This window comes from Phallusia mammillata, chromosome 3, assembly GCF_965637545.1.
Source record: "Phallusia mammillata chromosome 3, kaPhaMamm4.hap1.1, whole genome shotgun sequence".
Lineage (NCBI taxonomy): Eukaryota > Metazoa > Chordata > Ascidiacea > Phlebobranchia > Ascidiidae > Phallusia > Phallusia mammillata.
This window is the reverse complement of record NC_137254.1, coordinates 30,997,478-31,025,457: the sequence shown is the minus strand read 5'-3', so window position 1 is coordinate 31,025,457 and position 27,980 is coordinate 30,997,478. Positions and strand designations below refer to the sequence as shown.

At 36.6% G+C, this 27,980-nt stretch overlaps 3 protein-coding genes and 1 long non-coding RNA gene across 5 annotated transcripts in view; 2 read left to right on the top strand and 2 right to left on the bottom strand.

The window, feature by feature from the left end:
- Nucleotides 1-2,249, top strand: part of LOC145217752 (acetylcholine receptor subunit alpha-1-A-like) — a 10,771-nt gene extending 8,522 nt beyond the window's left edge. Inside the window, exons 9-11 of the mRNA XM_080085096.1 lie at nt 36-153; nt 444-565; nt 1,190-2,249. Of these exons, the coding sequence (XP_079941222.1) occupies nt 36-153; nt 444-565; nt 1,190-1,366 (417 nt within the window). The 3' untranslated portion in view covers nt 1,367-2,249. The remainder of the gene's footprint in view (nt 1-35; nt 154-443; nt 566-1,189) is intronic.
- Nucleotides 2,088-21,207, bottom strand: LOC145217751 (plasminogen-like). The gene is made up of 18 exons (XM_080085095.1): nt 21,075-21,207; nt 20,330-20,458; nt 19,632-19,769; nt 17,125-17,288; nt 16,022-16,157; nt 15,325-15,457; nt 14,509-14,733; nt 12,118-12,254; nt 11,461-11,569; nt 10,293-10,381; nt 9,648-9,797; nt 8,712-8,817; nt 7,069-7,196; nt 6,207-6,365; nt 5,348-5,507; nt 3,993-4,132; nt 2,804-2,933; nt 2,088-2,226 (listed from the first exon to the last, which is right to left on the bottom strand). Exons 1-18 carry the CDS (start codon nt 21,127-21,129, stop codon nt 2,088-2,090), a joined length of 2,427 nt encoding a protein of 808 aa, XP_079941221.1. The 5' UTR covers nt 21,130-21,207.
- Nucleotides 4,129-27,980, top strand: LOC145217757 (uncharacterized). The gene is made up of 8 exons (XR_013857478.1): nt 4,129-4,191; nt 5,354-5,485; nt 7,075-7,235; nt 9,753-9,875; nt 10,313-10,410; nt 12,133-12,249; nt 17,099-17,279; nt 26,841-27,980. It is a non-coding gene; the product is annotated as an uncharacterized LOC145217757 (long non-coding RNA).
- On the bottom strand, nt 23,061-25,435 carry LOC145217754 (uncharacterized). 2 transcript variants are annotated; one of them, XM_080085098.1, is made up of 6 exons: nt 24,998-25,435; nt 24,565-24,734; nt 24,250-24,406; nt 24,074-24,177; nt 23,797-23,960; nt 23,061-23,425 (listed from the first exon to the last, which is right to left on the bottom strand). In XM_080085098.1, the coding sequence occupies exons 1-6, from the start codon at nt 25,105-25,107 to the stop codon at nt 23,228-23,230; spliced, it is 903 nt and encodes a 300-aa protein (XP_079941224.1). In that variant the 5' UTR covers nt 25,108-25,435; the 3' UTR covers nt 23,061-23,227. The 2 variants fall into 2 exon arrangements, with proteins under 2 accessions (XP_079941224.1, XP_079941225.1); XM_080085099.1 differs by lacking the exon at nt 24,998-25,435 and adding an exon at nt 24,883-24,991.

Sequence of the window (27,980 nt, the reverse complement as noted above, 5' to 3'; positions counted from 1 at the left end):
TAATTAATACATTAGACATGTAATTTGCTTGTCAGATTTTTATGGTGTGGCTTCCCAAGTTTGCACTGAGCTCAACGATGAAGAAACTTGATCCTTACGCTGAGAAGAAACTCAAAGCGGCTAAAGCTCCTAAACTCTGCAATGATATCACAGGTACAGGTTTTTTAAGGTTTGGTTTAGGTGACCGCTAAGTAGTTTTAAAAGACCGCAAGTGTCTCATTTAAATACCAAAAAATAGCCATATTTGCTTATTTGGAAACCGCTGGAGAAATTTGGGGGACCGTTTCAGTCCCCCAAAACACCTTAAAATGGCATATACAACATGCTACTATACCGATCAACACACATAAGCTACGGCAAGCTGACATAATAAGAGCAATAGACTTAAGGCCGACTGTAGCCCTGTTTTAAGGCGATAAATAAGAAAGTTATTGTTGGGCCAGACTTCTCGGGCCGTGATCCGACTGAAGGGCGCCACCGTGTGATGGGCAGTGACGTCAGACAGGCGGTGGACGGTGTGAATTTTGTGGCGGATTACTTCCGGGATCAGGAAGAGAGCCAAAAGGTGAGATGGCAGGATTTGGTGGAATTTGATGAAAGTCTGGTGGCAATCATTATTACTGTTTGACTGTGCTATAATCAACAGTTGTTTTAAGGATTACCAATGTAATAAAATAATATATAAGCTGTTGCTGCCAGGCAGAATATCAAATTTACAGAGCTCTTCTGGCAAACGTATTTTTGTACCAACGTTTCACCTAAATAACACTGAATGCGCCTACAGTGCTCGATGATCAAAGGAAAAAAGAATTTATGCTGGACTGAAGCTTTCAGTGCACTTAAATCAGTCTGTGTTTTTCGTTATGCAATATAATGTATAAAAATCGTTTACGCCGATGAATGGCTTTCTTAGTCAAAAACAATGAAAGTAACAGGACGATTTCTCTGTAATCGAGGACAGTTTTTGTGTAATAAACCAATAAACTAGTTCCTTATTATAAGCAATGGTTCTGTCTTAGATATGTTTTTACAGTTTATATAGTTGCTAATCCGACTGATAACGTATTAATTGTATTTTGTAATTCTCAATTTGCTAAAAAAAAGATTAAACTGACCCTGACTGTCTGCCGCTCTTTTCAAGTATTTTCGGATATTGTAACAACTTAATCGGGTTTTCTTTCGTTTTCAGCGAGAGGACGAATGGAAATACGTTGCCATGTTGTTGGATCATTTCCTATTCTTCATCTTCATCGCCGCCTGCTTCTTGGGAACACTGATCATCTTCGGAAGGCGATTGATGGAGATAGGAGGCGAGGAACAGCTCTTCTTGGAAAATGAAGACAAGTGTCTTCTTAACTGCAAATAAGAACTGACAGAAACAATTTAATGTCTTTTGATTTTTTTCCAAAGTTTAAAAAGTCTGCAAACGTTGACCTGTTGTTTAAAACAATTCGTTTAAACTAAATGCAAAACAAAAACCATTTTGATGGGGAGTTTCTTTATTGGTGTACAAGCAATGTGTTTTGTTGATTGTTTTTGCAAACTTTAAAAAGTATTTCTTTCTTACGTTGTCGTTAGAGTCTTGCAGACTTTGACCCTTTGTTCAAAACAATTCGCTAGAACGAAAAACAAAAGAAAACCTTTGACAAGTTTCTTAATCGATTTATAAACACACTTATTACTCCTGACTAAGCGTTTCACGATCTTCAGATTTTGCCTTCTGAACCAATTGTGGTGGAATTCAATTGTGTTACACGTAACTTATAAAAGTGGTGGAATTCAATTTTTTTGTTAGCCGGTTCTATCACAAAAGTCATATTTTTCAGCCGGTTCTGTTACAAAAAGTCCATTGACAGCAACCAGTAATGCTAACCGGTTCGCTGATCTCATAAAATTTCGTGAGACGGTTCCATAGAACCAGTGCGAACCGGCTGAACCCCATCAGTGCTTATAACTCCTACCTAACCGGTTCTTCATACGAGTGTATCGCCCTGTTTGTCGTCTTTTTGCTTTTTTAACTGATCAACACTCTGGCTACGTTTATTTCTTCTCACTAAACATGAAAAAATTTTCACAAACGTGTTGATTCAACAAAGTGGAACATCACAATATTCGAATCTTTTATGTGGATCAGTTGTGTAGCACCAGGGTCCGTCGAAAACCGGGTCTCTGCAGTAATTATGTGGCCCGATTCCTCTCTCACGCATATCCGCGTCGTGTGGTTTGCTAAAATAAACATATCAGTCGTCTTTTGGCAATTGAAAAACTATTTTTAAAACTTAATCGGAGGGTGATTTTAAAATCTTAGGCAGTGTGCACCGCTGTTTGTATATTAAGTATCTTTTGTTCAACGACACTAACAAAAAAGTATGAGATCTAAGTATCAAAGTAAAAGCATATGAGCCAATAAATGATAAGCTGCAGACAGTGATACTGTGACACTGAGCCGACTTCACTGTGGTTCCCAAGCAGTTGCTTGGCCACTGTGAGCCAGTTTCATTTGTGCTGTATGTCCAGTTGTGGCATCGCACAGACTGGGTGATGTATGGGGTTGTACCCTGTTGCTCACCACAAACTGGAGTGCCGTTTGATGTCTACACTAGCCAATGCGGCCGATCTCTCGTCACCAGCTGCACTGATGAGACCTTATAGGTCGAAACAATGTGCACTGTCTGCAGTATGAAAACTAATTGAGACACGAGACATAAAGAAAATAGTTTACCCAATAAGGTGGAATTCCGACTAGTAAGGTACGAATGAATAAAATCAGGGAAATTTAACAAAATATGTAATGTGAACTTACAATGTCTGGTGAAGGTGAGGGTAGTTAACGTCCCAACGTTGACAGGCGTAACCACTTCTAGTTGTGTTCATTCCTCCAAAATATAGCTCTCCTGGAGTTCTACACCCGATCGGCGGCACTTCTTCAACTTCTGAGAGAGTAATAAACAGTATTTCACAAATTGGGAAATGCTTATTTGCCGGTTAAAATCAGTGGACAAACTTTTGAAAGTTATACAGAACAAATTTAACCCGAAATGAACAGCCCAACTTGTGATATACATAAAATGTAAGGTGGAAATCGTTGTAACAATGGTAACAGAAAAGGGAATGATTCCCAGAATTAATTTACCAGGATTAAATAAACGGTGTTTACATTTTCAGAAACACGGCTCAGTTTGGATTTCTATGACGTGTTTTGATTATGATGTTTATGTATTAGCGGTAAAATTAAGCACCATTGAGTATTTTTAATGTGGGTGTTTCAATAATAACATAGAGTTTGTTGACAACAAGTTGTTTATAAATGGGCATTTTTGTTTGTTAGTCATTGTACAAAGTGCCGTAGTTGCATTTCTAAACTTTTTCTAAATGCACAGACGTGTAATTCATTAGCATAATACATTTTAAATGTTTTGCAGTTTGCACACCTAACACCTTAAATCATGCAAGCAATTCTTAGCTTGATTGTTGAGCTCTAGAAGTGACAAAAGCCAATACAGCTCGCAGTTATACAAAGTCACATAGTCAATAACAATAAAGCCTTGATATATATTGTTCATGTGAATAACAAAGCTGTGCTTATTGCTTATAGAATTGAAGTCATATCCTATAATGCAATTGTACAATGTCAGTGCACAGGAGAGTGTATCAGTCTTTGTGTTGTGTATATTGGCTCGCCGATCATGTGACTAGGCTGCTAGTACTATTACATTAGACATACACCAGAAAAACAACTAGCATGTACGACATAAAATATCAACTATTTTGTCACAATGACTAATGGATTTTTCAATTAAAGAAGCTTGCTAAATTCCAACAGTATCTTTGTTTCAATGTGCACTATACATTTAGGCAAATAAGTATTTTTCAGTGGGCCACAAGCTGTATAAATGTGCTTTTTACATTTTGTTCGCAGATGACCGTACTATTTAAGTTATAACATTTTTTTTACAGCATAATCTACACAAAAGCATTTGCAACTTTGGTACCTGGTTTGCACAATGGAATATCACATATTGCAAGAGCTATTGTTTCCGCCACTGCTAGACATTTTGGATAAACGTCATCTTCTGATAAAACCCGGCAGTAATTTTCCACCAACCCCAGGTTTTCGATGTTTTCAACCGTGCTGAAAAAATGAAGTAATTAAGTCATCTTAGACCACTGAACAATACATATTGTGCCAAGGTATGCAGTGTTAGATAGTGATGGGACGATACCAGGTTTTGAAGCGAGTACCGATACCGAGTACGAGTACCACATGTATATACCTTCGATACCGAGTACCGAGTACGATTACCGAGTACTTAAGTACAGTGTTGTACTTAGTTGTATATCACTGACTAATTTATCTGTCATGGCCGGGGTACAGGCGTGCACACACACATGCAGAAAAATGTTATCTCCATACGATAGTGAAAAAAATATACGTAACCTGGCGGAACTTTTTTCCAATTTTATGCTGTCCGAAGCAAATATTGGCATAAAGTTGCCCGTATTCTTATGGTGTAAATGGACCTTCGGTACTCGCACGTTGGTATCGAAAACTGAGACAAAAAATTTCGATACCGAGTACGAGTATCGATACCACTGAAATCGTTCGATACCATCGATACCGAGTACCGAGTACCGGGTACCCGTCCCATCACTAGTGTTAGATATATAAGCTATTGCTGCCAGGCGTAATATCAAGTTTGCAGAGCTCTTCTGGTAAATGTAATTTTATTCCGACGTTTCGATGTCCTTTACAGGTCGTCTTCATCAGGGTAAATAACACTGAATGTGACTAGTACAGTGCACGATAAACAAAGGAAACAAGAATGAATACAACCACATCATAACGCAACAGAAACACCATGCGACAACGAATGATTGGGCCTCTAAACTTTAAGCAGGTGTCTGTAGCATCTGTATAGGCTCTAGAAACGTCGGAAAAAAAATTACATTTGCCAGAAGCGCTCTACAAACTTGGTATGCAGTGTTAGATTTGGCATCAATAGTATTGTTAGAACTTTATTAGGTTAGTAAACAGCAAAAAATTACCACATTAGTCATGTTTGCCCTGAACTCAAGTTGCCACCATCTTTTTCAATTTGGTTTATTCCATTTAAAGTTTCACACTACTACTACTGCAAACAAATGGAAATTACATATTCAATTTGCCAAGTTTTTTGAGTAAAATAACCAAGCTTTTTTTCTTATTAATTGCTTAAAAATCACAAGCGTTATGAAATAAAACAAAATATGCAATTACTAAATTGTAAGGGATGTCAATTCTACCTAGGTTTGCATATATATATATACTTAAAGTTGTATGAACCAAGTTAAACTTTTATTTCCTTACTTGTAGTTATGACTGTTTGGAGTTTGTGCATCCCAATATTGACATGTTATCCCATCGAGTGTCTTAAAAGCCTGTCCTCGGTACGAGCTAATGGAACTGAGGTTCACGCAACCAATTCCATCAGTTGGTTGGGGCAAGGTAAGTGTCCGATTTACTGGATCTGAAAAAACAAAAACAAACGGTTGTTTTTACCAAGGTTTATTCATGAATAATTCTAAATAATCAACTGGTCAGAAGCAAGAATCTTTCTTTTTTACATTCTATTGTATGGGGGCAATTTCTTAAATAACAAAAGTGTTTTAACTGTTGTTTTTGAGAAAAAGTGCCTTACGGTGATTAGTAAAACAATGATCTAAACTTGGCCATTATAAATAAAATCTGAATTTATTAAGGCAAACAAAATACATAAGTGTGTTTAAACATACTGCAAAATTGGTTAATATAACTTATGTTTTTTTACATAGAAAGGTGTTTAACAACACTAGTTATTCCACTTTGTTATAAATAGTGTATAATTGTCACTAAGTTTTTGTCCAAAACAAACATACTTCCTACACATTTTTCACATATTGGTAAGTGACAACGGGGTTGGTAATTTCTAAAGGGTGTTGATATAAAAAGGTTAGAGCCAATGGTGGTATTCAGCTGGTTCACACCAGTTCTACAAAACCGTCTCACGAGATTTTATGAGGTCAGCAAACTAATTAGCATTACTGGTTACTGTCAATAGACTTTTTCTAACAGAACCGGCTAAAAAATATGACTTTTGTGATAGAACTCTGTGACAAAAAAATTGAATCCCACAACTGGTTATAACACACTTTTAAACACACACATAGTATCATGAACATTGTTTTACCGCATGATTGTTCATTGCACGACATTTCCCTTTTGACCGATCCTGTACATTTTCCTTGTGTCACTTCACCATGCTTACAAGTTCGAGTTCGATATTTTGTCCCTTCACCACATGGTCGTGTACATGCTGACCATTTGGTAAACTTTTTCCAAAATGGTTCTACACATTTTCACAGAAAGATACAATGGTCAAACTAAATTTTACACAACTTTAAGGCTGAGTCAATTTCACAATTTTACTGATACTTGGTCGGTGGTTCTCAATCTTTTATAAAAGTATTTTTTTCCGTGGCCTTCTAAAAGTAAGTTTCGGTTTTCGTGGCCCCCATAAGTTACCCCGTAAACCTGTGCCACCCTAGCAAAAATGTGTGTAGCAAACTCAACTAAATTGTAAAGTCCGTGGTCTATCTGGATAGTTGTCTCTCTAAAAATAAACCACAATATGGACAAATAGTGTAGGAGATAGTCGATTGAATTAGGAAAATAATTCATTTGAAAAACACACTTAATTCTAAGCATTATAAAACAAAATGGCTGTCTTTTAGTGGATGTTTGTAGTGAGCATACACCCGTGGTCCCCCGGAATACAGCTCGTGGCCCCGAACCAGAGAACCACCGCTGTAGTTGTTCTAACGATTCATTAGGGTTTCAACAAAACTTGTTAACCTATATATCTTAAAAAAACTGTGACCCCCAAAACACGAAAATAGCACTAACGTAATGGTTTATGTTTATTGTATGGGTTTGGTTCAAATCTCTTTGACACAGTTTACAAATCACTATTCATTATCACTGGGCTTAGATTCTAACATTTTATTTACTCATTTTGTATGGTTCCAAATCACTCTTTTGTTTACACCTACTTTTAGGACACAGAGGCACATCACACCAACGTCTCTTGTCGTTCCTTGCAGAGTAACACCATGGCCAGGATTTCGTTCGATTATTTGGATTACGGCAGAAATTTGCTTCCACTAATGGTGAACCGGCACTATAACAACAGGTTTAGCAGATTCTACAATACCAAGTGGTACAAAATGAAAGTCTTTTCTTTGCATCTAGTATAAGTTTTACTGCATTGTTGATAATGACATGTACTAGTGCTGAAAAATTTAAACTATGACATCTTTAACTACTATTCGTTATATATTATTTTTAATTGCACTTATTTTGTGTGTTTTTTACTCTGACTTTAGTCAGTTTTATTTAAAAACAACAATAACACTGGCCAACACAGTTTTTGGTGTCTCTAATGTTAAAACTGATATTGACTAATTTTAGGGTGCTGATTTCAAAAATCATTACGGTTTTCTTCAATCAGTTTAACTTTTTAAGTTATTTACAAAATCAAAATTTATGCCTACGTTGATTCAATGACTTTAAAATCATGCTTTTATGTGTTTGTTAAAGTTTTGTTACATTATACACATCAATTTCCTACAGTGCAGTCAGTTTCATAGCATGAATATGCATTCTATGCTTATGCTCTGTCTAAAAATGGTTGGTGCAGGCTAACGATAACTTTAAACTATACGTGTTTTATGGAGTGATTTTCAGACTAGTAAAGCAAGGTGGTAAAATTAAAATTAATAGTGGCTAGGTCATCTATAAGGTGTTGTATGAATTACCAAGATGTTTTATGCTACATTACTGGTGACTACCCATACAACACAACTAAAAAGAAAAAAAAGATCTGTATCAAATGTGCATATCTTACACACTTCGATGTGGCTTTAGGGGTTTAGGACAAGCAATGGGCTCCACTTACCTAATGTTGATTGGAATATTGCAGTAATGGACAAAAACAGTATTTGTAACAGTATTAAATTATAAGAAAGAGTACAAGTTATTAAGCGGTCTGAAAAATTTGGTAACAAAATGAGTATAAAGCTACACTTTCATTAAAACGTAGGGGATATAAATGATGAGAATTAAGCTGAAAGGTTCCAAAAGAATATCAGTAAAACAAAACGTGTCAGGGAAGAGAGAATAATGTGGTCCTGGCTAATTACTGTTGGTCAATTAAACGGGATGACATTGCTGCCAGTCACTGAAAGTTACCAAAGTACATGTGTAGGCCTATACCTGACAACTTACAAATTTGAAACATTTTTTGTGTTGAATTTTGTTTGTTAGGAGTGTCCACCTGTTACATTTAAAATTAAATTCGAAATTTTGTTCTTGCAATAACGTTAATTCCAAATAAAATACTCAAAACCAGTTTCACTATAGTGTACGCATATAGATTGTTTTTCAAACGTGGATGCACCATAACAGGAAATCTAGACGTGATACAGATAAACTGATTGCATTTTTGAAATCAGGGCACTAGAATTAGTCAAAATCCGTTCAAACATTACAGACACCAGAAAAAAAAAAATTTTTTGTTGCCCAGTGTAATTTATGTAAGGGCAACAAACGCTTTTATTTTAGGCATACATTAGAAAAAAACATACATTAGAGTCTGAAAATACAGTTCTAAATTTGGAGTTCAGAAACAACGTACAAATTAGTTTCGCTCCAGGGTTTACAGTTGTGTCCATTCTTTGCTACTAAAATATTTCCTCTATAGCTGTTTACATCATCTGGGTCTGCACAATCGCCTCCTGGGTCTAAAATATGGATATGACATTGGATTTTGAAACACAATACACAGATCTGTTCACAAGTTCAATGGTAAAAGTAACGGCCCAAAAAATGTAAATAGCGACATGCTATACATTTCAAACATTTCGTGATATCACTCAGCATGTCGCTTTTTATGTCTATTTGGGATGTTATTTTCACCATTAAACTTATGAAAATGAATTATTTTATTAAATTGTAGCTGATTCTATTTATTGCAATTCTATTTTTTTGAACACTGAATCCCAACGATAAAATTTTAATGTATCGCTAGTTAAGAAAAGGCATTCTTACAAATCCACTTTACAGTAAGAATAAGAAACGTGCCACAATACTTAAGTAATGGAATCATTTAATAAATTTATTTGCAATACATATGTTTTGCCTAAAGGCCCGTTCACATCGGACGTAGCGTAGCAAAGCGAAGTTGGGTGAACATTCGCTACAATGGATTTCACTGGGACTGTTCACACCAGACGCAGCCTTCACCCGAATTTGCGCGAACTCGCCGAGGTTTCGTGAGCGTAGCGAAAAAGTTGGGCGAAGGTTCCTGTACAGTCGTAAATTTTTGCCAGAAACTTTGCCGAAAACTGTACAGTGGGCTGGATGAAGGTTTAAAAGTAACGAGTTTTTGTTTGTCAGTGAAAAAGCACAGTTGGCTGTTTTAAAAAATGTAAAACTAGTAGTTTATCTTTTTAAATAGATAAAAATTTGCCCAACTTCGAAAAAACGCCCAACTTCGCTTCGCTAAGCTACGTCCAGTGTGGATGGGCCTTAACTCCTTATTTAAATAGAACAATGTTTTGTCCAAACTTACACAGTGGGCAGTCTTGCACATTGCAGCTTTTTTCTGCTATTACTCTGCCTTTACATTGTCCATTTCTGCATTGTCGAACCCTGTATTTTTTTCCTTCCCCACAAGGTTCAGAACAACTTGACCATGGCTGCCATCTGTCCCATTTTCCGTCTTTTGAAGCAAAAATGTTGCCATTAAATTAGTGTGAGGGAACTGGGAACATTGATTTTAATTAAAACTATGTAAAAGGTGGGTGAAAGCTTGTTGCATATATAAGCTATTGCTGCCAGGCATAGTATCAAGTTTAAAGAGCTCTTCTGGCAAATGTAATTTTATTCCGACCTTACAGGTCGCATCCATCAGGGCAATTAACACTGAATGCGACTAGTACAGGGCACGATAAACAAAGGGAAAAAAAGAATGGAACACAAGCAATTTACATTTGCCAGAAGAGCTCTTTAAACATGAAAGCTTGTTGCATTTGGAACTTTGTGGGCCAAAAACAAACTTTTATGTAAGTCGAGTTGCATATACTATACCACAAATAGAATGGTCTGACAGGGTATTTGTTTGACAACCCTGTTGTAGATTATTTGTAGCAGGTTTCAAATTTAGCTACATGTATGTTTGTTTAAGTTTCTACTCAACAAAAATGCTGGTACTTACCGCAATTTTCTTCTGTACAGTTTCTGACCTCCAACCAGTCACCTTCACAAAGTGTGGAGTTACTCACAACACAGGCCCGTGTTCGATGCCTGAAGAACGAAAAAATACTTTTCAAAAGGTGACCCTATTTTTTTTCAGATACATCTAATTCCCAACTAGATAAGCTTTTATTATCCAGTTAATTTTCCCCATGAATATGGTTTTGGATTTACAACTGTTATGCAGTTAAAGGGAATATACAATTAGCAGAATTAGGGCATATTTGCTTTTAAATAAAATGTGAATGTTAAAATGCATAAACTATCATAATACTGCAAGCAAGATGAACAGTATTAGCTACTTGTAATAAAATAAAGCGCTAAAGTTAAAAAAGTTGTTACAATTAAGACAGCGGTGGGATTCAAATTTTTTGTCAGCCGGTTCTGTTACAAAAAGTCAATTGACAGTAACCAGTAATGCTAACTGGTTCGATGGTCTCATAAACTTTCATGAGACAGTTTTATCGGACTGGTGTGAACCCGATGAATCCCACCACTGAATGAAGTTGAACATCAATTCATAACTGGGATCAGACCTGCAGCATTTATGCAGACCAGCGATCACAACACACTTATGCAGTGTTTTTTTAAGGTGTTTTGGGGAACTGAAACGGTCCCCCAAATTTCTCCAGCGGTTTCCCGAAATGGCTATTTAAGCAAATATGGCTATTTTTGGTATTTAAATGAAACACTTGCGGTCTCTTAAAACTACTTAGCGGTCACCCAGACCAAACCTTAAAAAAAAACCTGCACTTATGTATAAATCATAGTACGCCAGGCCCATTAAAGGCGTAATACCGAACAACCCGGTCGCCAAGCATTCCGATACAGCAAAGTATAGGCTTAAAAAGACCAGCCTGTGGTGGGATTCGAACCCACGACAGGAGGTATACCGGGACTCGCGCTCTACCAACTGAACTGCACAGACTCAGTTGAGAATCCGCCAAAAGTCGAATCACAAGCACCACTGCCTGCCTCGTAAGCTGCACAGGTCAGCTTTGCAGTAGGGGATTGCCAGATTGACCAGTATCAGTTAAGACAAACGAAAAGTCAATACCAAGCCAAGACGCTCTCCCAAGCGTTACTACATACCACAAAGCCTTAATGTCAGCTTTGTAGTTGTAACTTACTGTTGACCGTTGTTGCAACTTGGGTAACACGTCGACCAGTCGCTCCAGGCACTCCAATAAAGTCGAAAACTGACAACAGGATCAGTTGGAAAAATCTCAAACAATGTATCTGAATAGAAATGAATCATCATGTGACCATTTTAATGCACAGTGACAATGTGTTATATATACGGAATAGTTTGCAACTGCTGTTTCCTTACCACGCAGGACATATGTTATTTGTTCGCATATTAAATCACACAAAAACTGTAATTTTTTGTATCTAATTTCCACAAAACGATCTAATATTAATGATAGATGTTTTAAAATACTGAAAGCATTTTTTTAACAATTTTAACAAAGTTTGGTATCAATTAAAAACCTGATTGAGTGGAAATATTGTAAACATATATTAAATACTTTTATGCTTAAGTTATCTTTTTAAACAAAAAGACTACAGTAAACCCCTCGGTTAAGCTGGATTAGTGGATTCAGTTTATCTGTATCTTTACTTAATTTGGACAAAATTAGAAATGATTTGTAATGTGGTAATGCTTTAACTAATCGATATTGGTTAATTCAGGTCTTCACCTAATTCGGAAAAATGTGTGACTCCAAACAGTTAATTAAGATTTATTGTATATTTAAAATGGTTAACAAATGTAATTAATATTGTACCATTACTGCACTCAGGAATGTCACAATATTCCCAAACTATGACATCAGAATCAACGTAACACCAAGGTTTGTCGAAGCCATCAGGATTTCTGCAGTAATTTTCCTCTAAACCACCAGCAGTATAAACATCGGGTGAGCTTTAAAACAAAAAGTAAATTTAAATTAAAATAATAATAAATTATTATTCATCTGCACACGAAAATACATAAGATGCATGTTAATTAGTGCAGGGGTGGGCAATCCTTGTCATTGTGTGGCCAAATGCAATTGTAACTAGAAGGGTGGATTAGCACATATTGCCCTTGCATATACACTATAACCTATTTTAAAACATAAATATATTTCCTATGCTCATTTTGTATTGGGTCCCATATTAGCCATCGTCTTTTATAACTTTAGTCGTTTCTGCAGGCAAAAACTCATGGGTCCCCACACATGTAAAGTTGAAAATAACGCAATTCGAAAATAATGCAAAACCATGAAAAAGTCGGGTGATGTAAAGTAAAACACAGTGATCGGCACTGGGCTTAAATAATAATACTATGTAGAATACAAACTATAAAATTAGATTCACCCCAGATATTGTTTGAAGTATGTCCTATTTAATGTTTTAAAAAACTGACCCATTTTAGGGGGCTGGTAGAGCAACTAATTGGGTTCGACACACAAACTAAAAAATATGTAAAAACCACAATGACTCAATCAATAGTACTGCAAAATTTCAGCCCAATCCGCCAATGTTTAAAATTTCGACCACTAGAGGTGTTTTGAGCAACAACCGTTAATGTTTCTGATGTCATAGGGCTGTTAACAAGCCCCTAACTGGCATGGCGCAAAAACGACCACCAAGCAACCCACCAATAAGCAACATACAACTGGTTGCCCTTGTAACACTATTGCTCCAAAGAAATCTTTCGTTTGTGGTGACCAGTAACATACAAATACGTTTTACACTTTAGGGGCTTGTGGGGTAAATGTTAGGACTACAGGGTTGAACGCAACAATCGACACACATAAATGGCATACTATACAAGAAATCCAAATTTCAGCCAATTCTGACACTGTTAAAAAACTCACCCATTTTAGGGGGCTAACGGGGTAAATAACGGGGTTATCAACAAAAACAAAGTGGGATGCACATCTACATAACTACATCTACCATCTGTGTAAATTTCATCCAAATCCATCAAACATTTGATGGCAAAACGAGTCGGACAAACTTTGGGAAGAAAAAAAAAACATTTTCAGTAAAATCAAAGATTATACAGATTGCGGGCTTCACCTTTATATATGACACAAGGTGATTTTACTTTGTGGCATACCAAAACTGCCATACTACAAGTAAAATTTGCATTTGATTCTAGCAGCATATTGTTAGGTCGCAGAAAAATCGAACATAGCGCACTAGTCTGCTCAAAAATATAATAATTGGACTTGCCAGTACATTTGAAATCCAAGTGTCTCTGCGACCTCGTAAACAACCTTTAATTAATAGGCCGCATTTGGTCCGCGAGCCAAATGTTGCCGAGTGCCGACCCTTGTTTTAGTGTTTACATTTATATTGTAGTTTAGTTTTAAGTAGGAAATATTAGTTGTTACTGATTTTTTCTCTTTTTAACTTTTCTTTATGTTATTGTTGTAGGTATTTACAGTCCCTTTTTCCCGCTTTATAATCATATATTTAACATACTTTTTCATTTACCACGTTAAATTGATTTAAATTAGAGATGTACCGAATATTCGGTTTGCCGGATTTATTCGGCCGAATCGGTCATTTTTGCTAAGATTCGGTTTCGGCCGAATAATTTGTTGCGATTCGGCCGAAACCGAATCTTTTATGATAACAATTTTAAAGCGTTAAACGTATCTTTTCTGCTTTAGGTACCACGCAAATCTTTCAAAAGCCCAAACATAACGAAAATCGCGTCAATTTTGATCTTTATCAACACATATCGGTTTCCCACTGTTGTCAAAAAAATAAGCAACTCATTGGCAGGTTGCCAATCATGCTTGAGGCAATTTTAAACCCCACAGAACTGAAATGAGGACGAAACACAACTATTCTTGCCTGGTAGATAAACATTTTTTCATGTCAAACGCGTAGCGTACGACTTTGCGTGATGTCATAAATGATTCGGTTGATTCGGCCGAATTTATTCGGCAAAACCGCCGAATATTCGGTTTCGGCCGAATCGAAATTTAGCCGGTTCGGTACATCACTAATTTAAATGACACTTTGTAAAATGATGGTAAAACAATATGCTTGTAATAGTTGTCATATGTTTAATATGACAACGGTCTTGTTAGAAAGATGTTCTGTTTTATTTTTCCCCTCATCTGTTTTTTGCAATACAAACACATGATACCCCCCCCCCCCCCCCCTGTTCTTACAATTGGTTGACATTGGGAGTTGTTGCATCCCATCGTTGGCATGGAAACCCACTCTCAGTGGTGCTAATGTTACCACGGTAACCGGTCCCATAGTCCTGCCGGTGGTAGCAATGTGTAGTGAACGGCACGCCCATGTCGTCTCCACATTGGTACATCTGGTTAAGCTGGTAGAGATCGGCGGCTGAAACTGATTCTGCCTGTGTTATTATCGCTTCACCTGTTGCCCTAAAAGTAGAGTAAATTAGGTTTACATGATGTTTGTAAAACATTTTTCTAGTGCTGGGACGGGATTTTAGTGGTATTGATACTCGTACTCGGTATCGAAATATATTGTCTCAGTTTTCGATACCAACGTGCGAGTACCGAAGGCCGTTTTACACCATAAGAATACGGGCAACTTTATGTCAATATTTGCTTCAGACAGTATAAAATTTGAAAAAAGTTCTGCCAGGTTATGTATATTTGTTTCACTGTCGTAAGGAGATTACATTTTTCGGCATGTATGTGTGCACGCCTGTACCACGGCCATGGCAGATAAATTAGCCAGTGATATACAACTAAGTACAACACTACACTTAAATACTCAGTAATCGTACTCAGTACTTGGTATCGAAGGTATATACATGTGGTACTCGGTATCGGTACTCGCTTTAAAACCTTGTATCGTCCCATCACTACATTTTTCCAATATTTTGATTTAATTTACGGATGTTAAGTAAGAAGATTGAATATATATAAGCTATTGCTGCCAGGCATAATATCAAGTTTACAGAGCTCTTTTGGCTAGGTTTTTAAATTTACATGACATAGACATACTTGTCAATAATAGTAGGTCCACCATTTTTTGTGAAGTCATAGCCTCCATAATGCATTACAGACTTTTTGTCATATTCTGATCCAAAGGAATCAATTGCGTCTGCTGGTTGTTTAAAAAAGTTGTCCTTACGATCTGTAAATAACAAAACCTAAAATCACTTTGTATTGCTTTGTTTGAAAACTTGTTGGATGGCTATACTAGCTCATACAGCTGATCTCTTGTCACCAGTTTGCACTGTCTGCAGCTCATCATCTATTGATTTGATGCTTTTACATTGATACTGTGACACTGAGCTGACATCACTTTGGTTCCCAAGCAGTTGCTTGGACATTTTGTAAGCCAGTTGCGTTTGGCCCTTAGTTAAAGGTTGTGGCCCGCAGAGACGCTTGGATTTTAAATTTACTGACAAACGAGTCTAACTAATACATGTTTTTGAGCAGATTAATGCGTCCAATGCTATTTTTCTGCAACCTGGCAATATGTGGCTAGAATCAAATGCGAATTTTACTTGTAGTTAGGCATATTTGGTTAGCAACAAATTAAAATCACCTTGTGTTATACACAGGTGCCGCCCGCGATCTAAATTTAGCAATTATATTTGGCCCTACAGCAACAAAAAAAAACAACAACAATTCTGTCTGTACTTTGTTGCACTCAAGTTAATATCAAAATAGATTTTAACAACACAGTATCAACCTTGTCTTATATTATTCCATTTAATCTTCACATAATCATTCCTATCTGGCCTTGATTGTTCATGAAAGAATCCAAGAGCGTGATATATTTCATGCTCGACAGTCCCAACAAATCCACATCCTCTGCCAATTGAAACCTTAAAAATAATTTTACATTTAGTCCTGATATTTAGCCAACCTGAAAATAACATACACCAAAAAAACCTTGATATTTAGTATCAAGTTAAGATGGACATAAATTCATAACTGGAATCAACCCTGAAGCATCTACGCAGACCAGCGATCACGGCATATTCATATATAAATCACAGTATGCCAGGCCCGAAGGCGCCATACAGAGTCAGCCGGTCACCAAGCACCCAGATTTTTCTAGCCTACGCCTAGCCATATGGGCGTGCTTGGTGACTGGCTGATTAGGTATGGTGCCTTTAATAGGCCTGGCGTACAGTGATTCATATTTAGTATTAATATTTACACCACCTAAAATACATCTTTTCCTAAATATATTGTCCACAAACTTCTGTTTTGTCAGAAATACACACATATTATTCAGTTTTGTTAGAAGTTTTTACTGTACAATCCCAAACTGTACCCTGTACCCAAAAACTTGACCAATTCGAGTTGTTTTAAAAATTGTGTTCAGTGTAAAGTTCATAAACCAATCATTTTATTTAAGCCGGAGGTGTGCAACCTTCGTTACTGTGGGCTCTGGGGTCAAATACAATTGCTAAAATTAGGTTGCGGGCCGCACCTGTGTATAACACAAGGGGATTTCAATTTGTTTCTTGGCTACAAGTAAAGTTTGGATTTGATTCTAGTCACATATTGCCAGGTTGCAGAAAAATAGCACGGGCACATTAATCTGCTCAAAAATATATAATAGTTGGACTCGATTGTCAGTAAATTTAAACTTAAGTGTCTTTGTGGGCCGCACAACCTTTAATTAAGAGCCACATTTGGCACGCGGGCCGCAGGTTGCACACCTCTGATTTAAGCTATTGCTGCCAGGCATAATATCAAGTTTATAGAGCTCTTCTGTCAATTGTATTTTAACCATTTTGTCTTTTTATTTTCACAGCTCTACAATGCCCTCTAGTGAATCACCAATTGGCCTCCTGGAATCCGTCCGATACTGGAATAGCATCCTTGGTCTAAATCAAATAAGATGAAGTCACTGCTGTCTGTAGTCTCCACAATCCGCAAGCAAGTCCTCGCATTTATGATGTTAATGCCTCTGATAATGGATTGCACATGTTGGGGTAAGTCAGCTGTGTAAAAATTTATTCAAACTTATAAATAAGCTATTGCTGCAAGGCATAATACCAAGTTTATAGAGCTTTTCTTGCAAGTATTTTTTATTCTGTGTTATTTACCCTGCTGAAGGCGACCTGTATAGGACGTCGAAACGTCAGAATATAAGTACGATTGCCAGAAGAACTCTATAAACTTGTTTATTCAAATTACCCTATCACAACTTAACAGATTTCTATTTGGAAAATAAACTTTTAACGTAGTCACTATGACACAGTAGTATAAACTGCTAAATACTTAAAACAAACTGGCCACTATATTTGTTTGATTGTGAAAGTTTTTACCCTCTTGTTTGCGGTGGTATCAAATACTGCATGTGACCTTATGTTATCACTAGTGATGGGACGAGTACCCGGTACCGATGGTATCGAACGATTTCAGTGGTATCGATACTCGTACTCGGTATCGAAATATTTTGTCTCAGTTTTCGATACCAACATGCAAGTACCGAAGGCCAATTTACACCATAAGAATACCGGCGACTTTATGCCAATATTTGCTTCGGATAGCACAAAATTGGAATAACATTCCGCCAGTTTACAAATATCTTTTTCTCTATCACGTGGAGATTACATTTTTCTGCATGTGTGTGTACACGCCTGTACCCCGGCCATGGCAGAAAAAAAAAGTACAACACTACACTTAAGTACTTTGTAATCGTACTTGGTATCGAAGGTATGTACATGTGGTACTCAGTATCAGTACCCACTTCAAAACCTGGTATCGTCCCATCACTAGTTATCACACTGGCAGGAAGTTGTAAAGGACTTAAACATGCTTTTGTAATACTATAATTTTGCTGACTTTTAAAAGCGCTGACAGTTAGAGGTATTCAGGTCGGGTGAGGGTTTGTAATCGAAGTGACACTAGAATCTGATCTAATTTAACCTTGTTGGGGCTGGTATTCTCATATGTCACACCATACAGTATTTTAAGAAATATACCATGTGGTATTTAGTACCACTCTCATATTTGTCCATTAATACACTTGAGAACGGCCTACAATTAAAACTACAAATATAAGAATGCGGTCTGATGCCTTATTATATTTAAAAATTTTCCTCATAGAAATGTAAGTGCACCTACTATATAATTTCGGAGGGTATTATGGGTCCCCTTCCCTGAAGGGGACACATATTGATCTTACTCAAAATGTTTTTTTGTTTTTTTCTTATTTTTTCTTCTACCCAAAGTTTGTCCGACTCGTTTTTCCATCAAATCCTTGATGGATTTGGATGAAATTTACACAGATGGTAGATGAAGTTATGTAGATGTGCATCCCACTTTGTTTTTATTGATAACCCCAGTATTTACCCCGCTCGCCCCCTAAAATGGGTGTTTTTACCCCAAAGTTTGTCCGACTCGTTTTACCATCAAATGTTTGATGGATTTGGCTGAAACTTACACAGGTGGTAGATATAGTTATGTAGAAGTGCATCCCACTTTGTTTTGTTGATAACCCCGTTATTTACCCCATTAGCCCCCTAAAATGGGTGAGTTTTTAAACAGTGTCAGAATCGGCTGAAATTTGGATTTCTTGTATAGTATGCCATTTATATGTGTCGATTGTTGCATTCAACCCTGTAGTCCTAACATTTACCCCACAAGCCCCTAAAGTGTAAAATGTATTTGTATGTTACTGGTCACCACAAACGAAATTTCTTTAGAGCAATAGTGTTACAAGAGCAACCAGTTGTATGTTGCTCCTTGGTGGGTTGCTTGGTGGTCGTTTTTACGCCATGGCAGTTAGGGGCTTGTTAACAGCCCTATGACGTCAGAAACATTAACGGTTGTTGCTCAAAACACCTCTAGTGGTCGAAATTTTAAACATTGGCGGATTGGGCTGAAATTTTGCAGTACTATTGATTGAGTCATTGTGGTTTTTACATATTTTTTAGTTTGTGTGTCGAACCCAATTAGTTGCCCTACTAGCCCCCTAAAATGGGTCAGTTTTTTAAAACGTTAAATAGGACATACTTCAAACAATACTTGGGGTGAATCTAATTTTATAGTTTGTATTCTACATAGTATTATGGTTATCTCTTGAATTGCATTATTTTCAACTTTACGTGTGTGGGGACCCATGAGTTTTTGCCTGCAGAAACGACTAAAGTTATAAAACACGATGGCTAATATGGGACCCAATACAAAATAAGCATAGGAAATATATTTATGTTTTGAAATAGGTTATAGTGTATATGCAAGGGCAATATGTGCTAAGCCACCCTTCTAGTTTTTTACAACTTTTACTGAAAACAATGTGGGAATACTTGTATGTCATAATGATCAATATCTTTTACCTGTTTCGTAAGTAAAATACATCATGATTTTGACCTTGCCATCATCTGATTTGGGCCATCTGTTTACCAAAGCACCTGCAGCCCTCTCATCCACTGTATGTCCCTTTATCCATCCTTGCACATGATTCCATTGACCATCTGTATAAAACACATGAACAGGAACTTTTAAAGCATTTATATTCGTTCTAGATCTGGGATAATATCAAAGTATGATTTACAAGTGATGGCCTTCCTTAAAAAAACTTTTTAATTTACTTATTTTTTATTCCATTATTCTGTAATCTAAATGCATTGTCATATCTTGGTCTACAAAAAATGTAAGTAAGTTTGAAATTATTTTCTTATAGACTTTTCCCCAAGTACAGTAGAATCTGTTTAATTACATAACCATTTTGACAAACTTTTAATACAATCAATCAGCTTATTTTGCGTGTTTCTGTTAATTGGAAGAAGTGTTATTTAATATGTTATTAATCAGGATCATATATGTTCCCTTATTCTGACAAACAACCAGCGTGTTTTTAAGGTGTTTTGGGGGACCGAAATAGTTTCCCAAAATTGACTTGCAACTACAGTTTTTGGTATTTAAATGAAACACTTGCGGTCTATTAAAACTACTTAGCGGTCACCAAAACCAAACCTGAAAAAAACCTGCATACAACCATTAGCAGTTAAGATTCTCATTACACAGTTCCGACCTGTTAAATGCATGTCGTCCAACACATTCTGATTACAGACGCAACTGTAACATCCATTATCGAGTAGCTTGGCATCGTCACAGTTTTGACAGGGTTTCGTTGTGCAACTTGCTTTCACTTTGACCTGATCTACAAAAAAAAATTCATTTATAGCAGAGCAAAAAGTGTCTTATGCTGTTTGTCAAAAATGCAAAAAAATATACATAGCAAAGGCCTCAAATATGTTATAAATACCTTCTTGTCCATTAAAAGTCTCCTCTTTTATGAATTTTGGGCCCCTTTTATTTCTAAAACTATTATCTAAGCAGGATCAATTGGCTCAGATTTGTTAAGGAATTTGGAGATTTAGAGTTTTAAAAAAACTCATAAAATATAAGCCATAACTTTTGAGGTAAACTAAGATGGCTTTTATAAAAAAAAGCCTTTTATGGCATAGAAATACCTCAATGTTATATAGGACTTTGTGGGCAAGTTTGTCTTTCTATTATTATATTCTCGTTCACTTAACAAACCATGCCTTAGTAAGTGCTTTAATTGAAATGTGCAAAAGTCTACAAGCATACAGGGAAAAAAATCACAAAGAAGCTTAATACATTTTCATTAATATTTTATGATAGTTCATTAAGTACATTTTTGTGTGAAAGGTAAGGTTGGGAAAACGCTACCTCTTGTGCCTCAGGTTCATGTAAACATTCAAGCAGAGGCCTAAAACAAAAAATTGCTTAGTTTTTTAAACCATTATTACCTGCTGTAGCAATAGACACGAGTAAAAAAACAACGCAAATGACAGTTGGTTTCATTTTAACGTTGTTTCTTTGAGGGTAGAAATTTCAAAACAAACCAGCAAAAATTCAAACTACGCGCTACAGTATTTAAAAAGGGAAATCCCCTACTTGAAAAGGGAAAAAACAACGTTAAGGTGGCTGTACACAGACTGCGTATTCCGTCAACGTGCGTAAACGCATGCGAAAAACGGTCCGTAATCTGACGTGCGTAAACGGACCGAATTTACGTTCCGAATGTGGCTGCGTTTGGTGGTATACACAGGATCCGAACCATGCGACGTTTCGCTTGAATGCGTGCATCGACTGGAAGCCAGCTTTGTGACTGCGCGCTTGTGAAGACTGAGTGATGTAAACAAAGAAAGAATTCAATTCCTTTTTCAAGAGAAGTTATTTCTCTGCTTTGAAACTGTGACGTTTCTTGTCTTGCAGAAACATATTATTTTACGTTGAGATGGATAACGATCAGTTCTTTACGGCTTTGTGCATTCAAACAGTTGTGTTGTGTGGTTTAATCTACCATGAGCAGCAAAAAAATCGGAGGTAAGTAAGACATAATATACTTACAGTAAAGTGCAGCAAAATAAGTTCCAAGTTTTTTATTTATTCTACTACTGATTTTTTTCAATGGTGAAGATTGTGGGTGCGTGAGATTTTTGCAAACCGCCATAGGGGACAATGGCATACTTTGGTTCCTGAATTGGAAAGGGATCCTGAATTTTACTTCAAGTATTTTCGAATGGATAAGGCTGATTTTGAACAACTTCTACATATGGTTCAATCATTGATTGTGAAAAAGCATACCAATTGGCGCACTCCTGTGTCAGCGGGCCACAGATTGGCAATAACTTTGAGGTGTCCATACTGTAAATATACATTGCTAGATGTATTAAGACAAATTTAGTTGATGTTGTTTCTGCAGGTATTTAGCAAGTGGAAATTCATTTTCTGACCTCGCTTTTCAGTTTCGCGTCAGTGAATCTTTGATAGGCCGTATCATTCCTGAAACTTGTGCTGCTATCTGGAATATATTGCAGCCACAAGTACTGGTGCCACCTTCGAGCCACAATCATTGGAGGGATATTGCAAAAGAATTTGAACGTAAATGGCAATTTCCAATGTGCATTGGCAGCATTGATGGAAAGCATGTGGCTATTCAGAAGCCAGCTAAACAAGGAAGTGAATTTTATAACTACAAGCATTACCACAGCATTGTGCTTATGGGTGTTTGTGATGCCAATTACATTTTTACAATGGTAGACATTGGTGACTCTGGTCATCACAGTGATGGTGGGATTTTCGCAAATTCTTCCATATCTAAATTTTTGCAAGAAGATTCTAATATTCCACCAGTATGTACTCTTCCATTAACTAGTGTTGAAGTCCCATACTGTATTGTTGGAGACAATGCTTTCCCATTAAAGCCATGGTTGTTAAGGCCCTATCCAGATAGAGGATTGTCTGATGACAAACGCATTTTTAACTACAGATTGAGCAGAGCCCGTCGCTGTATAGGTTAGTATTACAACACATAAATGCATTATATTTTATTAATTTTTAACTTTTGTTTAGAAAATGCATTTGGCATTCTTGCTCAGCGATGGCGTGTTTTAAGAACATCCATGGTGCCTAATGTGGATACAGCCAAACAGGTGGTTAAAGCAACGGTGGTTTTGCACAACTGGTTGCAGACCAAGAATATCACCAAACCAGCTGACAAACAAAAATACATCACACATCATGATGTAGATCATGAGGTTGATGGAGTTATTATAGAGGGAAACTGGAGAATTGATGAATCTGATTGGGAAAGTTTGGAAGTACCAGTCTCAAGTCGACCATCAACATTTGCTGGCCATATCAGAGACATATTTAAAGACTATTTTGTATCTAACCAAGGTAAACTGCCTTGGCAGTACACTACCATTTCCAGAGGAAGAGAAATGCCATAAAATGCCTGTATTTTTTATTGAAACTGCATATTGCATTTAATCAGTATGTGCAAAATCACACAGTGTACACAAATAAAGACTATAATGTTCAGGTTCAAAAGTTAAACCCTGAAAGAAAACAGAAAAAGTAAAACAGAATATACATTAAACGTTTTTTTGTTAGATTAAACAGATTCTTCTAGTTGGTATTTGTCGAGAATTTCGTTCATTTCATTAAAAGCTTTGTGCATATTTTTTGGTATTGCCTCAAGCCTCTCCTCAATTATTTTAGAATAATGGAAGGCTCTACCAGTTTTTGCAGTTGGCTTCTGTTGGCTAGCCAAAGTGTTGGCTGTTGCTTTCAAAACTTCGGTGAGTTTTTCCTGAAAAACAACAACATAAGTATGCACAAATGATGTAAAAAGGGTGGGATGTACTAAATACCACATTTTTACCACATGATGTGCGGAATGTAAGAATACAAACCCCAACAATAATAAACGAGACCAGATTGTAATGTTATTTGACTTACAAACCCTCACCAAACCCAACTAGTTTAACCATTAGCTGTTTTAAAAGTCAGCAGATTTTCATTTTTTAACAACCATATTCAGATGTATTAAAACTGCCTTGCGATAACATACATTAGGTGGTATTAAGTACCCCTGATTTCAAAGCTTCAATATTTCTTTATAACATATTTTACTCAAGCTACAACAACAATTACGAGCAAAAAATAGCAAATTTAACTCACTGAAAAGTCATTGTTGGCTGGTTTTCTTCTACGTTTTCTGTTCACTGTGTTAGGTGATCTACCAGTAAAAACTTGCGGCCTTTTTTTTGGAGTCTGTGCTTCATCTGTTGTTAAATCCAAAAGAGGAGTTTCATCTACTTCTTTTGCTTTTTCAGGTTTGTTCACTGAAAAATACAAAACATTACTTAAGTATTTACCAGAAGAATGTAAAAACTCAAACAAGTACAAACCATTACTTAAACAACCAACATAACAATGTAAAAAAAAATGTACATACCTTGTATGTCAGCAGATGAACAAAATGCTGAATACACTTCATGCTGTTCAGGCGTCATAATCTCTTCAGTCAAATCATTCGACAACAAAATGTTTGTGTCAGTCCTTTAAAAAACAAACAGAATGTATACAATTGGTTTGTTATGTTAATGATGCATAAATATGTAGTTTACATACCTGCGGTGTTGTGTATAATCATCCAAAAATGACATGCTTAAAAAATAGGGCCATGTTGGTGGTGGCACAAATCCTGAACCACTTGGTTTTTCCGCCTCCTTTTTTCTTCTTACATATGTGTCTCTCATGTTTCGCCACTTTTCTTTTACACTTTTACCTGATGCAAAAGTGAAACAAACCACATACTTTACATGTGCATTTCATACAACCTGAAGTACAACAAAATAGTAGTTAAAGCAATTTCATGGTAAACATTTTTGTTTTAATCACCAGTCATAAAACTTTACTACTTTGTTAAAAAAATAGTTAAATTACCTGTTAAACCAAACTGCGCTCCAATTGAATCCCATGCATTGATGAGGTATGTTTTGTCAGAATGCATTGGATCTTTAACATCATACAAAGCAGGTTTCTCTCTGACAAGTTCAATCAATTTTTCCTTACTAAACTCCATTTCTTTCGGTTGGGATGGAAAACAAAAGTTTCTAAAAAAGAAGTAAGTTTTAGGTGCACCATTCACAGTTAGTTGCAGAAATATCAACTTGCACTTAAGTCTATGAAAAAACCAACTATGAACATGAGATTTCAAAAGCAATACCACAAATAATACAACATAACCCAGATATACCATACCCTGTTCTTTATTTTTTCCTTTTCTGAACATGTTTGACAGCATTAACTATGAGAAACAGTTATGAACTGACTCTTTCGTGACCCCTTTGTTTCCCGGAAAGCTATTGTTACTTACATTATTAGCTTTTTGTATCCCGCTGTTGTTCTGCGTTCCATGCGAGATCGAAGCATTTGTTTTGACCCGTTTAGAAATGAAACCTTGCATAATACTTTACTTCCTTCCATTTGGAAACAAGATGGCTTGCGTTTTGATCAAAATAACTGATATTGTTAAAGCCATTTCGAGATATCTCTCAGTTTTGCTCTACCACTCGATCGAAAATCGCATGCGTACCGTCCGAAAAAATAGAACATGTTCTATTTGTTCGGATGGCCTTGCGTTAACGTCCGTTTCGTCCGTTTTCGCACAAAACGCATGGTTCGCATTCTGTGTATACACGTCGACGGAAGGCGACGGACCGAAATTTACGCGCGTATACGCATGACGGACGAAAACGGACCGAAACGGATCCTGTGTACAGCCACCTTTATTCCAATGTGACGTAGAGAAAAACAACCAAACTTCAATCGGTATAAATTAGGCAATTTTAACTTTTTTAAACCGAAAACTAATATCTGTGTAATTCTTGTTTTTGTTGAGCATTTATTTTTAACATTTTTTCTGTGTAATTCTTTTTTTCTACCAAGATCACTGTTTTAAATCGTTAGGTAAGCTGCCGAGAGTGCACACTGTTACTCCCAACAAACTAGAATGCCGTAATGTAGCTACACTGGCCTATATCTTGTCACCAGCTGCACTGATGAGACCTAATAGGCCAAAACAATGTGCTGTATCTGCAGCTTATCATTTATCGGTTTGATGCTTTTACATTGATGCTGTGACACTGAGCCGACTTCACTGTGGTTCCCAAGCAGTTGCTTGGCCATTGTGAGCCAGTTTCATCTGTACTGTATGTCCAGTTGTGGCATCGCACAGACTAGGTGATGCATGCGGTTGTACCCTGTGCTCCCAACAAACTGGAGTGCTGTTGGATGGCTACACTAGCCAATGCGGCCGATCTCTCGTCACCAGCTGCACTGATGAGACTTTATAGGTCGAAACAGTGTGCACTGTCTGCAGCTTAACTGTCATATATGGCTCCATGCTTTATTAATATAGGGTAAACTGAATCCTACAGTTTAGAACAGATTCTTAAACGTGGCTCTCAACCACTTATTTTGCGGCTCCCACCAAACCTCAGAAATAACCAAACATTGCTATTTTAGCTTTCAAAGGAATAATCTTTAGTGATTTTCTTAAAGTTTCGTTTTTTTGCGGCTCCCTACACACTTAAAAAAAAGTTAGAACCACTGCTTAGAACTAAACCCAATTTATACGCTTTACCATCGTATGTACAGAGTCTTACTTAGTAGCGATGCTGTTATTCGTTAACCATGTTGATTAGTAAAGGAATGAAATCACATCCTATACTGCGATAATCGAACATTGTTCAAATGCTGATTGCATCTAATTAATGCTTTATTGATAGAAGTAATTACAACAACAGGATGCATACACTGACACACGATTGTATGGTTTAAATAACAGTAATGTCGTTAGATAAGATGGTTACCACGTATCAACGAGTATTGCTCATCCAGCAGTTTTATTGTAAACAATCGACGTTTCGACGTCCTATACAAGACGCCTTCATCAGAATAATGACATAGCTTGAAAGAAAATTTTTATTCTTAATTAAACTGGCAGAAGGGCAATCTTCGTTTAAAAATTATGCCTGGCTTATTTAATGTATTTAACTTTATTTTATAAAGTAAACGTTTACGTTGTATGCTACTTTGGTGGCGAATTTGTTATTGCTTATGCTAAGCTATGGGCGACAAGTACTAAACAGGTTTTGTTTATTAATAGCAATAGTCTCTGCGGACAATTTTGCTACAGGGAAATATTCTTGTTGCAGATTTTTCGAGGCCGAAACCAGCTAACGGGCGTCACCGAGTGATAAGAAGTGACGCCAGAACGGTGGGAATTTTGTGGCGGATTACTTCCGGGTGTAGGAGGAAAATCGAAACGTAATAGTGGTGAACAGTTTTATGGGTAAAATAATACGGGGTTTCCCAAACTTTTTTGGTCTGTGGCCCAAATATCTATTGAATAGCGATTCGTGGCCCACCATGTGCTGTAAATTTAGGCACAAACAAAAAAATAACTTAAAAGCAGGCGAAATTATCCAGCAATTTATTTTTAATGAGATACATGCTCCTGAAATTTGGCTACAAGATTCAGAATTCGTTGCAAAAATTACGTTTTTCAAAACAAAGCGCATAACATCGTATTACAAAACAGTAGAATCTATTCAAATGATTCTGTGGCCCATTGAAAATGTCTTGGTGGCTCACTAGGCCACTGAAAACTTTGGGAAGCACTGAAATAATAAGTAAAAAGCAACATGCACCATTTTAATCAATCTTTTACGTGACTCAAGTGGTTATATCATGTAGCTGCAGCGCGTTTATCATCTTTCCACCACTTTTACCCTTACCTTTGTCGCGCTTTATAACGTCCCAACGTGGCGCAGTTATTTCCGGCTTGGTGAATATTTTAGCGCAATTGTGCTGCTACGATTTGTCCGACCGAATAGAATCAACTCAAACTCATAAACCGGTGTAACTGATGTGTGCCTTCATATCGCTAAATATGGCACGAGTATTTGTCAAAACGTTTGAAAAATAAAGCATGTCGGATTTTAACGTTTATTTGGTCCGTTTGTTCTATAACCAAACTTATTAACAGATCTGTATGTAGTGAAGTGAACAGTTAGGTTTAAGACTGGCTACTAATTCAGTTTTGGCTGGCATTGTTTTTTAGTTTAACTATATGCGCTAGTTGTCTTAATTTATTACCCATGATGTAACTGCTCATGGCAATGCTCCTTTAATTTTTAATATCTAACTGTGCTAGTCAATATTCGTTTTTTTTTTCTTTTTTCGGATCAGAAATGTATGTAATAAATAAACAGGCTCGTAATGGTGCTAGTCCAAACAACAAAAACTTTTTGAGTTGCCAATGCTGACGTGTTGGGGCAATTTTATCCCGTTAT